The following is a 17,873-nucleotide window of genomic DNA, read 5'->3' on the forward strand; positions in this document are numbered from 1 at the left end:
AAATATGATTTTTAAAATTAAATTCACCAAAAAATAACATAAACATATTAAAATTCACAACATAATAATAATTATGATTAAATAAATTAAAATTCTCAAACAAAATTTAACTTATTCTAGAATTAACTACTGTGATTCATTCTAAAAACAAACCATCCGAAGACAAAATAGATAACAAAAACTATAACTTTCATAACTATTATTATAGAGTAATAAAGACAGTTATCATTCAAATAGATTACTTTCTCAACGCACAACTTGGGATACCCAAAGATTAAAGAATACAAATGCTCCATTAATCAAATCTAGAACGAATACGAAAGTCGAGAATTGAACCACCGCTGGCGCCTCATCGCACCTCCCTGACAAAAACAAAGACAACGTATGGATAGAATTACTGTGAAGCTTGAACATTTTAACAAAACAGAGTTTTGGTTTAAACCAACTGAAATCACATTCCAGGCAAGAGACGGCTGGGCCTGTGGAAGCGAAATTATTGAGTTAAATCGAAGGTAACTGTATTCCCGTATAAGCGGACCATTCTGCTAAAGAGATCATCGATTCGCTGAAGAAGACGGCAGTGAAGGGCAGAAAAAGGGGTTACCAGCGTAACACAGAGAAATCAGATCTCCTGTTTGCTAGTTGCTGCGTGAGAGACTGAGTTTTAAAGCAGAACTAAATTTCCTTTTCCGTGTGAGCTGTGCGATGGATTGGGCATTGTTCTCTTAAAATCTGAGCAGCGAGATTAGTTTGTTTTCGACCGTGTGATGTGTGAGAAACTGGATGCTGTGCTATGTGTGAGACTAAGTGTTCTGAGTCTGGAGTTAAAGTATTAACACAGCACTGGATGCTTTGCTATGAAGAATTGAAATGACTCTGTATTTGTGTTTCAGTAATTTGAATTCATAAGATACAAGTAAAATTACGTTATTGTTGTCAAAAAGAATACCCCTCGTGAATTCTTAATTGCTTCCAATTTGGCACTGTGTACTCTGCATGTGATCTGTAGCGGAATCCTCTGATTCTGTTTTCTGCCCACATTAGATTTCCCCTGCCATCAATAAACACTCCGCTCAAAACAAAAGCAGAAACCTTGCAAATACAATGTTTCTGGTCATCCAAATTGCCAATCCCAACATTTTTTCTCACAAACCTTCCAGTGTCCATGTACTCAATAACCCCATTTCTTCATATTTATCCTTTCTTAGACCGAAGGGTGGATCCCAACAATATCCTCATCCCGTGTCACGCAAAGCTCAGAATAATAGCAGTCTTGGAATCATCAATTGGGTGTTGCAGAAACCCACAAATGCAGGGTCTTCACGGTCTGTTACTATTCCCTATGTCTGGGAAGAGCCTGCCGTGTATGACAGCGAAGAGGAAGGTTCAATTCAGGGTTTAAGTCCCTTAGAGTTTATTAGAGAGAATGACAACAAAACAAGGATGGCAGAAGAAAATGAGCAGCTGATGAAAGGTAAATATTCTAGTACAATATTTATGTTTTTACCGTTTAATTAAAGACGACATGAATATTACTTGCATGAACCTTTGGCTTCAGTCTGTAATTGTGATGCATTATGTTACACAAACACATATACTATTTCCGAAAGTATCTACATTATAGAAAGTCTTCACAGCAGGCCTGAGCATCCCAAAACCAGGGCTCACAGATCATAATCGCCCTTTCGGACTACGACAGTTGGTATTTTAATGAAAACAAATCGAAAGTCTAAGGCCGAAAACCAATTTTTAAAACCTAGCAGCCGCACACTGAATATAACAGACAGGTCATAGAAGTTCAAAAAAACAGTAAGCCCTATGTTCACGTCTGCTACAAGGCTGGAGGGCTCTGAAGGAAATCATGCTCCAAGAAGGTGCTTCTTCTCCTTCTCTGGGACTCGCTCTTCTTCGACAATAACACGATCCTATCGCTCAGTCACATAGTCAACATGATCCTGGCTTTATTACAGGTTTTCATGCTATTGATACTGTTAGCTTTTTCCTTTCTGCTGCCAGTAATATAAATCTGCTATTAGAACTACCTCCTACGAGTTTTTTCTGTGTCATTGCTATACCCGTGGTTGTTGGTCTATTTCCATGTATTCCGTCGGTTCAATTTTGCAACAAAATATGGGAAAACAAAAAAATGTTTCAAATAAACAGCAGCAACATCATCTGCAACAGATGTTTCTGCACCCAGAATTTGGCAACTACATCAAATACTGCAGGCTTCACAAGCATTATTACAGCCACAGGTCAGAATCACAGCAGCAGTTGCGAAAGTACCATCAACTTCGGTCCCAATTACTGTTTCAACCACAACAATTGCAACACTTGTTGGTTTGAATGTGGTTGCTGTAACAATAACAAATACGGTTGCAGCAACCGTTGGTTTGAATTTTGAGTGTGGTTGTTGCAACAAATATTATTGCAGCAACCACATTCAAACCAACAAGAGGTGCAGCACGGGCTTTGAACATCTGATAGTTTGTTACAGCAGGAGAACGCTCCTAAATATTACAATCAGTCTTCACAGCAAAGAGGGCTTCAGGAGGCTTCTTCAACCTCTAATGATTCATCTGGTCAAACTAGATGGCTAACTATTGATGTTGAGGACTGGCAAGAGAAGAATTTTCAAAAACTAGAGAGTTTAAAGGAGGTGTATTATCCTCAATTAAAAGAACTACATGACGGAATTGTGGATAAGCGTCAACACCCTTTACCACCTGAGCAACTGGAAATACTCAAATTCTGCAAGAATTCATTACCAACGCATGGGGGCATGTTGTCAAGTACCAAGGAGTGTTGCCACCTGAGCAACTGGAAATACTCAAATTCTTCAAGAATTCATTACCAACGCATGGGGGCATGTTGTCAAGTACCAAGGAGTGGTATTCCACAAGGGTTCATTGAAGAGAAATTGCTTACCTTTGAGAAACAGATGAAAGGATTTCAAAATTCTCTTAGGTTGTGAAAGCCTGACTTATATCAACAGGAGGGACAACAATGCAATCACAAACTTGCAATAAATTGCAATCTGTGCAACAGCCCTCTCTGCCCCAAATATCTCAGGTTCAGCAACTAGGAGAAGAATGCGCTTCAGCAACAACAACTACTCAGTTGACGGGTTTCTACTATCCTACAAGATCCAGAAAGGGCGCATGAAGATAAAAACAGATACACATTTTCAGGCAAAATGATTTTCTACAAGAACTGTATATTTCTTACACCTAATTCTAGGTCCAAAAAGAAGCTCTTAGCTGATTATCGTTCTTCAGTTACTGCTGGTTACAATTCTGATTTTAAAGGATCTGCTGGTCACTATCATAATTCTTTTCTTACTTATCTTACTATTTTTTGCTTTCTGAATTAAGATATGAGTTGGTATGCCATCAATCCTGTGTTTTCGTTCATGGCTGACAGTTACATTGACTTTATTACTCCTCTTGTCATCCGGGGTACATAGATTATTTCAGTGCAGCATTCATCACCATTGTAAGCCCAAGGTCACAACTTAAAATCCATATAGAAAACTATGCGAGGCCCTGTATTAGGCGTCCTAGACTTGTGTCTTGTTAGTATAAATCTGTATTTCAGTCGTTTGGTCAGACCATGCCCTATCCCTTGAAAGCTCCACTCAAGCACATTCCCTAATTGGATTGGATGGTGTTTGGTGCACTGCTCTTGATGACTCATGGTTTTCTAGTAGCATTCATTTTGTAGGGGTGATCACAGGTGTATGGGTCAGTCCAGCCCGTGTCAAGGTGCACCTATGTCATTCCACATGGTTAGAGTCTTATCAAGTCGTAGGTGACCTTGGCCTTGGTGGGGTATTCCTCATGACATCTCTCATAGCATAGTAGTCTCATTTGAACATTTTCATGTTTTTCAAGGTACTTCACAGTTTCCGATGCAAAATGGCCATGTGGTCAAAAAGTCAACCTAGTCTCAGATTGCAGAGGATGAGACTAGTGGATTCCATTCCACGTGGAAGTTTTCCGTTGAGGGAATTTGGTGAAAAGTTATGGCTTGGTTAAACCTGGTCAATAGTATAGGGAAAGTTCCCAGGGGTTTTTTTGTTGAAAATTTAGGCAGCTCAGGGAGAAATTTCGCCATAGGGAAACCATCCTTGCCCCAAAGAAAGAATAAATTATTTAATGTGGCAAATAATCTTGGGAAGTAGAAAAATATTTTTATATTATTAGAAGGGAATTTGAATTTGCATTTGCCTCCAAAGCAAATTGACTTCATATCACTCATGTCGGCCTACTCTAATGGATGCGACTGCTCACATTGAAACAACTATATAAACCCGTCAATATTCCTCCATTCAACATTCAGATCTTTGAGGTTCATTTTATTATATAATGGTCGCTCTTGTGGTTTGTTGGATTCATAACTCGCATTACATGTGATTCGTTTTGTCCTCTACTCGCATAGCATTCTATGGCACATGTTACAAATGGCTCGCACTACACTCTACTCTATGTGACTTGCATTCAATGACAGAGTCTCGCATATTCATCTCTGAGGCTTGTCGCATATCACAGTGGCTCAATGGCACAACGACTCAGTGATTTGCATATGTTTCTGTGGTTCAAATCAGGGTTGCCAGGGAGCGCCGCCCCCTCCCCCCACCTCCCTCGAACTCGCTCTTGAAGCACACTCCCTTAAAAAAGTTTCGCTCCTTGGTTTTTTGGGAGTGAACAAAGGAGCGATTGAGGAGCGTTCGCTCCTTGACCGCTCCCATTCGCTCTGGAGTAGAGCTCCCGCCTAAAAAATTTGCTCCCCATGGGCGAAAAAGACGCAGCTGCGTGGGGTTTTTTGGAGGAAGGGGAGGGGAAAAAGAAATAAAAGGCCCTCCTCCTCTCCCACAATTCACCATTTGCATATGAGAGAGCAAGGAGAGGGCTTTTGGAATTGAAGCTTGAGTTGAGGAGAAAGATTGAGATGGTTGTTTGGGAGCTTGTAAGGGAGATTGGAGCTTGGGATTTAAGGCCAAAGAGGTAGGATCTAGACTCTAATCTAGCATTTTTGTTTTTTATATATTCATTGTTAAATGATAATGTTCTCTTCTCTCTTTCAAGTTTCCCATTCCCATTCCTCCATTTTATTGCATGCAAGAAACTATAACTCCACCAAAGTTCAAAGAATCAAAACTTCAAACATCATGGCTATATGGCTTGGCATTCTCTTGATGTTAGTTCCTTTTTATGTTATTATGGTGTTGGAGAGTAGAAGGAGGAGGGTTGATGAAGAGGATGAAGAAGTGGGTAGTGGATTTGAAAACCCTGGAGAGGAGGAGTACCTTGGTGAGGAGGAGGAGGAGAGTGGAGATGATGAGGGCACAAAAACCAAATCAGACCAAACCCCATTGTGGAAATATGTTTCTAGGCCTAAAGGAGGGAAAGGGGGTGGAACCACTAAATTTACATGCCTCCATTGCAAAAACACTTACACAAGTTCATACACCTGTGCTAGAAAGCATCTTTGTGGGAAAATGCCATGGGATGGAAATAAACAAATAGGAATCAAAACTTGTGGAAGTGTGTCACAACATCAAAGAGCCAAATACATAAGGGAAGAGGAGGAAGCCCAATACAAATCTAAAAGATCAAAGGGTGACTTTGAACATGACACCACTAGCCCACATTCACATAGACTAAGAACTCCATCAGCATCCTCCCATGGTAGTGGATATGGAGGCACGCGAACAAACATCCCTTTAAGGCGTAGAACCATATCATATTTCCTTGACAAAGTGTGTAGGAATGCCATGGATTAAAAAATTTACTGGTTTCTTTATGCATGTGGGATACCATTCAATGTTCTTCGCTCACCTTATTGACATGAAATGGTTTCCGCCATTAATGATGCCCCCAAAGGATACAAGGGCCCTGGGTATGACAAGGCTGGTACTGTGGGACTTGATCATGAAAAAAGTAAAAATAGCACATGCTTTGGGTAAAATGATAAGTTCTTGGAATGACCATGGGGTATCCATTGTATTTGATGGCTGGACAAATGTAAATGACAAGCCATTGATAAGTGTTCTTGTTGTGTCTACTAGTGGTGCGGTCTTCCTTTTAGCAAATGATTACTTAAAAAAGTTCAAGACTGCCGTCAACATTGCACAACCATTACTTCAAACAATTGAAAGTATTGGGCCATACAATGTCATCCAAGTCATCACTAATAATGCTTCTAATTGTAAGGCAGTGGGAATAATTATTAAGGATAGAAACCCCAACATATTTTGGTCTGGGTGTTTGGTTCACACAATGAACCTTTTGATGCATGATATTATTAAGAACAAACACCCTTAATACAAATAGATTGGTGATTTGTACCAAAGAGGCAAGAGAATGATAAAATTTAACCTTTTGATGCATGATATTATTAAGAACAAACACCCTCAATACAAATGGATTGGTGATTTGTACAAAAGAGGCAAGAGAATGATAAAATTTATTATCAATCCTAGCAATACCCATGGGATTTTCCGCAGTCTTGGAGCTTTTGAAGATTGCGAAACTAGATTTTTAGCTATTACCTCACCTTTAGGCTCCTTTTGAAGGTAAGAGAGTCATTGGCTAGCATGGTATCAAGTCAACACTGACAGGTATTAAAGGACAGGGCTCCAACCGCAGTTGACAAGCAAGGTTTTGAAGAGGTGGAGGACACCGCTCTTGATGGTTTGTTTTGGGCACGTGTGAGGGAAGTTTTGCAATTCACCAAGCCCATTTATAACATGATTTGTTTTGCAAATACATATGCACCAATGATTGGGGAGGTGTATGAGCAGATGGATAACATGTTGGGGAAAATAAAAGATATTGTTCAGGAAAAAGATCCCAACTTGTATGATATTATTCACAAATTTGTGTGTGCATGGTGGGATAAACTTAATGTTCCACTACATGCCTTGACATATATCCTTATGCCAAAATACTACTTGTTGATTTTGGGTAGCATCAGATGTGCTATAGCCTTGAAATTTGGTGGAGAGGCTAAGTCATATGAGATCTCCAAGACCCAGAAATCATTTGGAGAAATTCCACCCGGATGAGGAGTTATTAAAATAATTATTATTTTTAATGGGTTCCTAAGTCTAAACTTAGGAAAATAAAAATATTAATGGGTATTAATAAAGATAAGGGTGAAAAGCTTCTAAGAGACGAGGATCAAGTTTGTTTTAATCTTAGCCGTTGATTAGAGACTTAATCTCGGCTGTTGATTCATCAACAGGAAAAGTATAAGAGAAGACTTGAGGATCATTTGGAGACACACCGACAGATACTCAATATCCCAAGGAAAATCGATTCTCAAAGAGAAGGAGATCGATTTCAGAGGGAGGGTTGCAGGGTGGAGGAAGAGGAGGGCATCGACAGCAGTCAGTGGGTCACCGGGGCATTGAGAGACAATGCAGAGGGAGACACAACCCTCACGTTGGTTGACGCAAAGGGATGCAGAACCACGCAAAGTGACGCAAAAGTGGGAGAAGGGTCTCCAGGGTGTCAGAAAGTTTCCAGGGGAAAGTCTTAGGTGTTTTCTCTCAGTTTCTCTGTAAAATCATTCCTTGTAAAGCGATTGTTGCTGAAGATTAATAAAACCCTCATCTGCTGCACCGGTTTTCCCACATTGGGTTTTTCTGGGGACAATTGTCCAAAAACAACTGTGTTGATGTGATTGGTTCTTGTGCATGTATATCGCTGTTATTTTCTTTGTGTAATTATGTGATAACTGCAGTAGAATTTATTTTAATGTTTGCTGAAGGGATTTCGTAAATAACTTATTGTGAAGAATAAGTAGGTGAAATAAATCAGTTGCTGCAGTAGAATTTCAGGTTAGAAATTGTCACACTACTCTCCATCTTGGTTGTGAAAACCTGCACTTGGGGGTGGGGTTAGGGCCAAACCCCATACAGATTTAGAGGTACAAAATGGGTATATGACAACATTAGACAAGCTAGTCCCTGACAGGGAGGAGTGTGCTAGATTGCGTCTTGAATTAGGCAGATACTTCACTAGCGCTATAATGTTTGGTTTTTTGCATGCAATGGAAGATAGGGACATATTTGATGCTATCACATGGTGGGGCATGTATGGCGGCCAGGGATTTTTGCCAAAATTGGCAAAAAAAGTGCTTTCACAGGTTGTAAATACTTCTTCTGCAGAGAGGTGTTGGAGCACCTATAGCTTCATCCATAATGTGAGAAGAAATAGACTCAATGAAAACCGGATAGAAAGGTTGGTTTATTTGCACTACAACTTGAGGTTGTTGAGTCATTATTGTGATTGGGCTCAAGATGATACATCATATACAACTTGGGACAACAACCCAAAGGAAGATAATTTGGAGGATGGTGCTCTACATCTAGAGGAATTGGAAACAAAACTTTTGAAAGATGATGAATAAGCAACAACAACCATGCCATCTCCATCATCCAGTAGCAGTGCTCCAGTTCCACAATCTTTGCCTTTGCTGCTGCCACCTCCATCTACATCTAGATCCTCGCGTGGAGGTCATGTGCCTTCTGGTTCTAGTCGTCCAACTACGCGGGAGGAGACTCCCAGTAGACCACCACGACCTTCTCAGAAACTAGACATTTCTCGTGGCAAGAGGCCCAAGCATTAGCAGTAGATAATGGATTTACTTGTCTTTTCTAGTTGCTAGTAGTTTTTATAACTGTTGACTCTTTCATATTTATTATGATATTTTTTGTAAACAATATATGACAATTTAAGTTTGAAGTTTGAAATGGGCAATTATAACTCATTTGTAATGAATTATGAATATATTATATGATGCTTCGTGAAAGTTGAAACATTTGATTTCACGTTAGATATTCTTTGTTATTGTTTGGTTACTTTGTAATGGTAATGGCTACAAGTACAAGTTACAACTTTAGTGATCAATGATGATAAATGTTATATATTGAATTTTGAAAGCTTGAAACTTTAAGATTGATGAATCATGAGACTTGATATGTTGTATGTTACTGACTTGTGGACGTGGTTGATGAAGATTATAACTCTTAGATGATTGATGTTATATGGTTCAATCCATGTTTTTATGCTTTTTTATATCTATTTCATCATTCTACATGCTTTTGTTGCCATATATGCATCAAAATGTATAAAAATATATATTATATAAAAATTTGCTCTCGATTCGCTTTCGAACTGGGAGCTTTTGAAAATGTCACTCCCCACTCCCCCTCCCACTTCCAAGTAACCTTGGTTCGAATTATATATTGGCTCGTATTTGTTATAGTTAGGCTCACACTTGATATATTACAAAGGCTCCATGGTAGCTCGCATTCTTCCTGTGGCACAAATTTGTAGCTCGATATCGTGCCTTGTTGGTTCACATCTTCCTCTGGTGGCTCGCTCATCGATTTTCTGTGGTTCGTAGTATCTATAGTCACTTGCTCTATGGTGTTGTGACTAGCTACACATATATTTATATACTCTATGATATAGTGACCTGGTTCGTATCTATACTCTTAGTGATACAATTATAGTGGCTCAGTTCTATTCTATGATTCACTCCTATAGTAACTCACATTGGTTACTCATTATGGACCACATTTCTTTATCTCTTTATTGGGAAACTCATCTCTATATGTGGCATTGCATTTCTATGAGACTAGACATTGACTAGGACAATGACTGGAATATATATGACACTGACTTGGACAGTGACTGGAATATATATGACATTGTCTTGGACAGTGACTTGTATAAATGACATTGGCTTGGACAATGACTTGATCTTAATTTATCTGACAATGAGGAGACATGACCATGATTTACATGCCTATGACCTAATCTTGATCTGGACACACACACACACACACACATGGCATGACAAGAACCCTCATATGGCAGTGACCTAGATGATATATGATAGTGATCTAGATAGTGACCTTGTGTGACTGTGACCCTTGATAGTGACATGTGACAGTGATCTTGTACTTATGATATACACTATGACAGTGACCATGAATGATGCATAACAAAGATCTTGATATAATAGTGTCCATGACATGAAAATATGGTTGTAACAGTGATCTTGATGATGGCATACTCTTGATGAAAATGACAACATGATGGATGGCTGATGTGACAGTGACCCTATGGCAGATGTGATATTGTAGCAATTCTCTTGGACTTGTTTCATTCAGTTCACAAACAAAGTTGTGAACTGACTTGGTTTGGCCTTAGGAGGCCTGATGTGATCATTATATCTCATGCTCATTGTACTTTGTATCTCAGCTAAACAATTGATGAATATCTAATAGAAGAAGAATTTGATTGGGTTTTCCTTGGTCTCTGACCTATATCCTGGTGTCTCTATTTGTGCATGCTTTTCTTTTGTTGTTCTTTATTTTTCTGCTGCATTGTTGATTTTTCTCTCTATATATTTGCTAATGATGTCATGATGTTATGGGGTGAATGTAATATGTAAATGATGACGAAGTTTATAAATGCAATTATCTTCAACAGAGAACAATCTAGCCCTAAAATTAACATGGTATCATAGCTGGGATGAAGAAAAGTCATTGAGAACACCCCCTTGAAGACACCAATAATGGAAGCAAATGAAGATGGTAGAGACCCTAGGGAAGCTTTGTTCTTACAAGAGAAGGTTAGGGGTTGGAGAAACCCTTGAAGTGACCTTGGATATGGCTCAGGTTTTAGAGCATTGAAACCCTAGTGTGAAGCAAAATCTTCTTGATTAGTGAGAAGCCATTGAGTTCTTCAAGTACCTATGACAAATTTAGAGAAACCCTAGTTTGACTTGTCTCCTACCTAATGGGAGATGATGTGTTGTAGTGATTATCTTGTAACTGGGCTTGAAAGGATCAGAAAGAGAATACAGGTGATACTCAAGAGGATGCATTTCTTCTGAAGACAACATTGGCATATGATCGATGGATAGTGGTGCCTCTTGAGTAAGAGGAAGACAAGATCAAGAGGGAGCTGAGAGCCTCCTACAATCTACATTAAAGATAAGTACTTTCAAGACTTATGTCATTTCTTTGTGTCACTATTCTTGTGAATTTATTATTTTCGATTATTGGTGATTCTTCCTGCATGAGTATTTTATTTGTTTCACTAACTTCTTGGATGAGGATGTGATCCATCTTGAGGATCATCAAGATGCAGAGTAGTGCAGGAAGGGTTAGCTCCAAGAGGGAGCTGGTGTAGGAAAATGAAGGAGCCACTCTTACATCTAGAAAAGAAAGACAATCCTGCCTCATCACTAGGTACACTTTCATTATGATTATTTACTTTGCTATTATTTCTTTTGGTCTTGTTCTGGGGTCACAAGTATATCTAGTGAATGTGAGGACTACGTCCTCTATATCGAGATTGAGGAAGATGTAGAACTGTGCCATTATTAGAAAGACACTCAAAAATGGACAAGAGCTCAAGACCTCAAAGGAAGGGTTGCAGTCTCCTTGGTTGATAACTATGATTGAAGAAGCTTCCTATTCAGAGGGAGTAGATTGAGTGCAATAGTCTGATATGATGTTGATAGCGATATGTCCTTCATGCAAGGACCATTCTTGATGACGAAGATGTAGCAGTGTTTGATGCTTTTGTGATATGGTTCAAACTATGATGAGATCCTAGTTCCTGTTGCCAAATGCATTATTATTAGATGTACGTGAAGTAAGCTTCCTCTATGGAGGAAGGAACATATTTGTAGTTATCTCAAAACTTCAAGGGCATGAATAGTAGACTCATGATTGCAGATTGAAGAAAGCTCCATATGGACTCTAGCAAGTCCCGTGGGCTTAACATGCTTGGAATGATATGTGAAAATTTCTAGATAGAAATCCAACTGCAATGATTGATATTATTTCTTCTACTTATTAATTCAGAAATAAGTTATTCACAGTGTTTCTACGACAAATATCGAAATAAATTCTAGTGCAACCTTCACAATTAAAATACTGTGGAAAATAAATGCAAGGAAAAATACTAGCACAAGTACAATCACAATAACACAGTTATTTTTGGACAATTGTCCCCAGAAAAGTCTAATGCAGGAAAACCAGTGCAGCAGATGAGGGTTTCTTTATTAGTCTTCAACCAAATCTCATGTACAAAATACAACTAGCGGAATAGAAGAGAAATCTTTGTGAGAAATTTACTGACAGTTCTCTCACACTTCCTGGCGAGATTTTGATTCAGGAGAGGACTTGCTGCCCCCTCTGCTTCTCACCGCGTCAGCTTCTGCGTGAGGACTGCACAGTCCCAGTGTCAGCCTCTGCGCTATCCCTCTGCGTCACAGCTTCTGCGTTGCCCCTTCTCTGCTCTGCGTCTTCTGCTCTTGCACTCCCGACTAATGCTGCTACCCTCTCTCTCCTCACTTGCAACTCTCCCTCTGAATCGATTTCCTCATGCCGAACTTCGACCAATGAGAAAATCGATTTTATTCGGGTAACTAAGAATCCGCGTGGTGTGTTTTCCAAATGCCCATCGAAGTCCTTATAATCCTCTAGTTGAGAACTTACGACCCAGATTAGATTCTAATCAATGACTCAGATCATTTGGACTCGATCTCCATCTTCTTCTAGAAGTTTCACCCACAATTTAGATTAATACCCTTTAATTGTTTTAATTCCCTAAGTTTAGACTGAGGCCTCCATTAAAAATAATTAATTATTTTAATAAAACTGTCTCCGGATGGAATTTCCCGAAATGTTTCTGGAATACATGTGTCCAAGCCTCCCTGCAAATTTTGAGGCTTAGAGCACATTCGATGCTACCATAAATCAACATGATAAACATCTGATGCAAACCCTGGTTTCTCTTCATAATTGAAGGTATGTCTTTGATATTCGGTTTTGCTAACTATTTATTTCTGACAAGATCAAGATCATCTCAGCATTCAGTACCAGAGGGAGTTGACTCCTGAAACCAAGATGATCCACTTCTTGAGATTAGAAGTGTAACAAAGAGATGATGAGGACTTCCTTGCCAAGGGAAGTATGATGTCAAAGACTTGGCATGATGATTTACACTAAGCAGTTGAGAGAGCTCCTCCGCAAATACAATCTTGATGGATTTTTGATTTGTAGTATGTTCATTGAGCCATATAGAGTCTAGATATGTATATTGGAATGTTGCAAAATTGGTATTGGGATACCTAGATAATGTTGTCATTCATGAACTGAGACAGACTACCGGGTACATGAGACTTTATGGATACACTGATGCTGAGAATGTTGTTGATTGGAAGAGCACATTTGAGTGTTGCCTTAGGTCTGCCCTGGTTTCTTGGATGATGTCTATTGAAAAATGTAACTAGTGTTGATCTTCATAATTTTATTTGAGTCATGAGGTATTGTATTTGTCAAAAGAAAGATAAATAAATTTTATTGTAAAAGAAAATGACTTATTAAAGCATGGGTTTCATGCTTGGGTCAATGGTTAATAGGTCAAAGCCTCCATTGCAGGCTTCTAGGGTTTGTGTCAAGAGTCCTTGCCCTTGTCATAATGTAATAAACCCTTCTTAGGCTTCTTGAGTCAAGAAAGAAATTTATTTTAGTGTCAAATAGATCATTTAGACCCCTCCACCAAGTCGGCCTCATCAAGGGAATTCGACCTCACGTATTCAGTATATAAAGGCAACAATTTGACCTCACTTGGAGCACCAAACAAGAAGTTCGATCTGCAGTCGCTGGAAGCAGTAATAGGGTGCGAAATTCAAGGAAGGAGGAAAGACTAGCGAAGGAGAAGGAAGTCTTTGGCAAGCAAAAGTAATTGAATTTTCTCTCTCTTTGGCTCACACGTGCGAGGGAGCTGAAGTTACAGGAGGGCAGAAATTGCAGAACTGACGCTGGGCCGAAATTCTGAAGTAGTTGGGTTGAAATTCTCAAGTAGCTGGGTTGAAATTCCGTCTTTAATGCAGTATTGATGCAATATTGTTGCATTTGATCTTTGGAGTCTAGAAGGATAGTTTGAGGGCTAACATGGTGGAGTGAGAAAAGTCTTTTGTTAGGTCTAAGGTCTTGGTCTACGGTCTACCTCAATTTTATTAGTGCAAGAGTTTGACTGGTTTTTCCCCTAGAGGGGGGTTTTAGCCCGGCCGAGTGCCTACATCTGGTGTCGTTGATCTTCTTGTTTTGATTTGATGATTGCTTGATGAAATGAAAATAAAAGAAGAACATAAAGAAATTTAATAAGAATACAAGAATATCACAAGTAATTATCAACATAAGAGCATCTTTCTGCCTTTCTAATTTTCTAACAATTTCCTAGAGTAGAAATTTGTTGCTTTGAGAGACAATGTGCATTGTCGCTAGCATGGTTGGCTGTGAGACAATATGGTTGAGAAAGCTCTTTGGAAGATACACTGTGACATATTATGGGTTCCAACATGTAGAGAATCATGTGTTCCATGACAGGTTCAAGTAGATTGAGATCATATATCACTATATCCGGGATATGGTGCAAAAAGGGGCAATGAGACTCCATCACATTTTTATTGATGAACAATAAGCCAATTGGATCCTTGTGTTGCAACATGTAAGCTTGTGGTTGACCCAATATTCCTAGGTGTCATACATTATGGCCAACACTAACAGCCGTAAGCCTAGTGAAGGCATTGATGAGAGGAAGGGGTCACAGCTGATCAAGGACACTAAGTTATGCTCCTCTCCCCTGTTTGAGCTCCCAGGGAAAGGAATTGAGTCTTAGAGCTCTTGGGGTTGAGGGAACTTTGGACAATAGGATAGGTTGTGATCCAAGGCTACGGGAGAGCGCCCCCCTCGAATTTTCTCCTGAAGTGTGCTTCGAGTGGGAGCGACCTAGGAGCGTACCCAAAATTCGCTTCAGAGTGAATTTCAGGAGTGCGTTCATGCAAAAAAAAAATGCTCCCTGCCTTTCTTCACAAAGATGTTCCAAACGCAATTTTTTTCAAAGAAACAAGAGTTTTTGAGTGGGGCGACCTAATATTCAATCCTATGGCCCTAGTATTGATATGCAATTCATGGTAATATTAAATTCTTAAAGTAAAAGTGACATTCTCCATTATCTTTCATTTTCATCCTTTTACTTAAATTTTTAAAATTACCATGAAATGACTCAGATGTTTGAGAGTGGTTCTGACCTCATTGGATTTCATATGGAGAAAGTAGAATTTTAAATCTCACTCAAAATCCAGCAGAATAATCAGTTTTCAAGATTTCAGGATTGGGGGAATTACAATGTTTCCATTGGATTTTGTCATGTACTAGGGTATGGAATTCACATTTAATCAAGAGCACCAAGCCATCTATGTACCTTGATGTTAGTGACATTGGTTGTCAAACTCCTCTATCACGACCCTACTAAAAATGTACCCATCACTCAAACAAAATCTTGACTTGACACGCTACGTTTTTTCTATTTTATGTTAATGCTTAGAGGGTGATATTAATGACAAAGATCCCAAGATAGGCAATGCTTTGATGATATGTAGGTATTTGTTGTAGGATGATTTTTTTGGATGCTAGAGGCCATCTAGAGCCTATTTGTTGATGTATTTTCAGTTCAAAGATGGATTGCACTCTATGCTATTTTGGTTATGTGCACCCTTACATGCTATATAAATGAGAACTTGTAATTTGTGGACTTGTGGTTGATGAATATTAAAGTACTAGATGAATGATGTTATATGGTTTAATCCATGTTTTCATGTTTTTTTTATCACTAATTCATCATTCTACATGCTTTTGTTGACATATATGCATCATAATATATACTATATAAAATTTGCTCCCAAAATCGCTTCCGACCTGAGAGCTTTTGAAAATGTCGCTCCCCGCTCCCGCTTCTGCTCCCGCTCCCAAGCAGCGATGGTGTGATCCTCACGCTTGTGGTAAGTAGATCTCGCTAGGGTGTGTGTGTGATCGTTGTCATTTATGACAAATGGTTATCTCCCCCTACCATCAAGCTTGGGTCTTGGCAAAGTATACCCCAGTTGGCATCCTACCCACAACCTGGTCTTGTTGGGATTGTTCCTCACCATTTGGCCAATGGGTTGAGGAGAGTTGGGTGCATGTGTGATCCTAACCTTTTATGGTAAGTGTGTGTCTCCCCCAAGTTAGAGAGGATGCAGGTGTTCTACCACTTGACTCATGAGGGTCAAGGTGGGAAGGATTAACATACAATAGGATAGAGCGTGATCCGTACCTCTTATGGTAAGTAGATCTCGCTTATTGTCACAGGTCAATAGGATAGAGTGTGATCCTTACCCTTGTGGTAAGTGGATATCGCCTATTGTCCTTGGATATAGGGTGGTAGCTGGAGCTCCCCTATGATGATTCTTCTTCTTCAGATAGAGACATCATTGTTCAACTGATGATCAAATGGGTCAAGTTAAAACAAAATCTGATGAGAGGGATGACTTGCTGATATTGCTGAGATGAAGGTCATGGAACTTGACCTAAAGACTAGTAGGGTTTGGAGGTTCTAATCAATCACCCCCCTACCATTGGTTGTGGATTGTTCTTCTTCTTTGAGACAAGACGAGTCAAGATGAGTCATGATGTAGCAAGCATGTACATCCGAGAATTGAGGCAACTCAGGGAGAAATTTCCCCATAGGGAAACCCTCCTTGCCCCAAAGAAAGAATAAATTATTTAATGTGGCAAATAATCTTGGGCAAGTAGAAAAATATTTTTTATATTATTAAAAGGGAATTTTTATATTTTTATATCACTCATGTCGGCCTAACTCTAATGGATGTGACCGCTCACATTGAAACAACTATATAAACCTGTCAATATTCCTCCATTCGACATTGGTGTTTTATTGTATAATGGTTTCTCCTTTGGTTCATTGGATTCATAACTCACATTACTTGTGATTCGTTTTATCCTTGGCTCGCATAGCATTCTATGGCACATGTTGCAAATGGCTCGCAATACACTCTACTATGTATGACTCGCATCCAATGACAAAGTCTTGCATATTCATCTTTCAGGCATGTCGCATATCATAGTGGCTCGATTGCTCAACGACTCTGTGATTTGCATATGTTTATGTGGTTCTAATTATATATTGGCTTGTATCTGTTACAGTGAGGCTCACTCTTGATATATTACGAAGGCTCCACTGTAGCTCGCATTCTTCTTGTGGCACGAATTTGTAGCTTGATATCGTGGCTTGTTGTTTCGCATCTTCCTTTGGTAGCTCGCTCATCAATTCTCTGTGGTTCGTAGTATCTATAGTGACTCGCTCTATGGTGTAGTGACTCACTACACATGTATATTTATATACTTTGATACAGTGACCTGGTTCATATCTATACTCTCTGTGATACAATTACAGTGGCTTAGTGCTATTCTATGATTCACTCCTATACTAACTCGCACTAGTTATTCATTATGGATCTCATTTCTTTCTTTGTATTGGGAATCACATCTCTATATGTGGCATCGTATTACTATACTCAGTATGCTCTGGCATCATCGCTATACTGTATACAAAATGGCATTGCATTTTTATGAGGTTGGACATTGACTGGAATATATGACATTGACTTGGATAGTGGCTAGAATATATATGATATTGTCTTGAACAATGACTTGGATAAATGACATTGACTTGATCTTAATCTATATGATAGTGAGGAGACATGACCATGATTTACATGCCTATGACCTAATCTTGACCTGGGCACACACACACACACACACACACAATGGCATGACAAGCACCTTCATATGGCAGTGACCTAGATGATATATGACAGTGATCTAGACAGTTACCTTATGTGACTATGACCCTTGATAGTGACATGTGACAATAATCTTGTTCTTATGATATACATGATGAGAGTGACCGTGAATGATGCATAACAAAGAT

The 17,873-nt window shown here is 39.2% G+C and overlaps 1 protein-coding gene across 2 annotated transcripts in view; it reads left to right on the forward strand.

Moving 5' to 3' along the window:
- Nucleotides 1–304: 304 nt before the first annotated feature.
- The window catches only part of LOC149244628 (uncharacterized), a 159,704-nt gene continuing 142,135 nt past the window's right edge, over nt 305–17,873 (forward strand). The window contains exon 1 of one of the 2 annotated variants that reach the window (XM_089374929.1): nt 305–1,474. In XM_089374929.1, the coding sequence (XP_089231055.1) occupies nt 1,105–1,474 (370 nt within the window). In that variant the 5' untranslated portion in view covers nt 305–1,104. The remainder of the gene's footprint in view (nt 1,475–17,873) is intronic. The other variant, XM_089374928.1, reaches the window with a different exon arrangement.

Source organism: Pinus tabuliformis, chromosome 8 (genome assembly GCF_031772625.1).
Source record: "Pinus tabuliformis cultivar Carrire ecotype Pingquan chromosome 8, CPIR1, whole genome shotgun sequence".
Lineage (NCBI taxonomy): Eukaryota > Viridiplantae > Streptophyta > Pinopsida > Pinales > Pinaceae > Pinus > Pinus tabuliformis.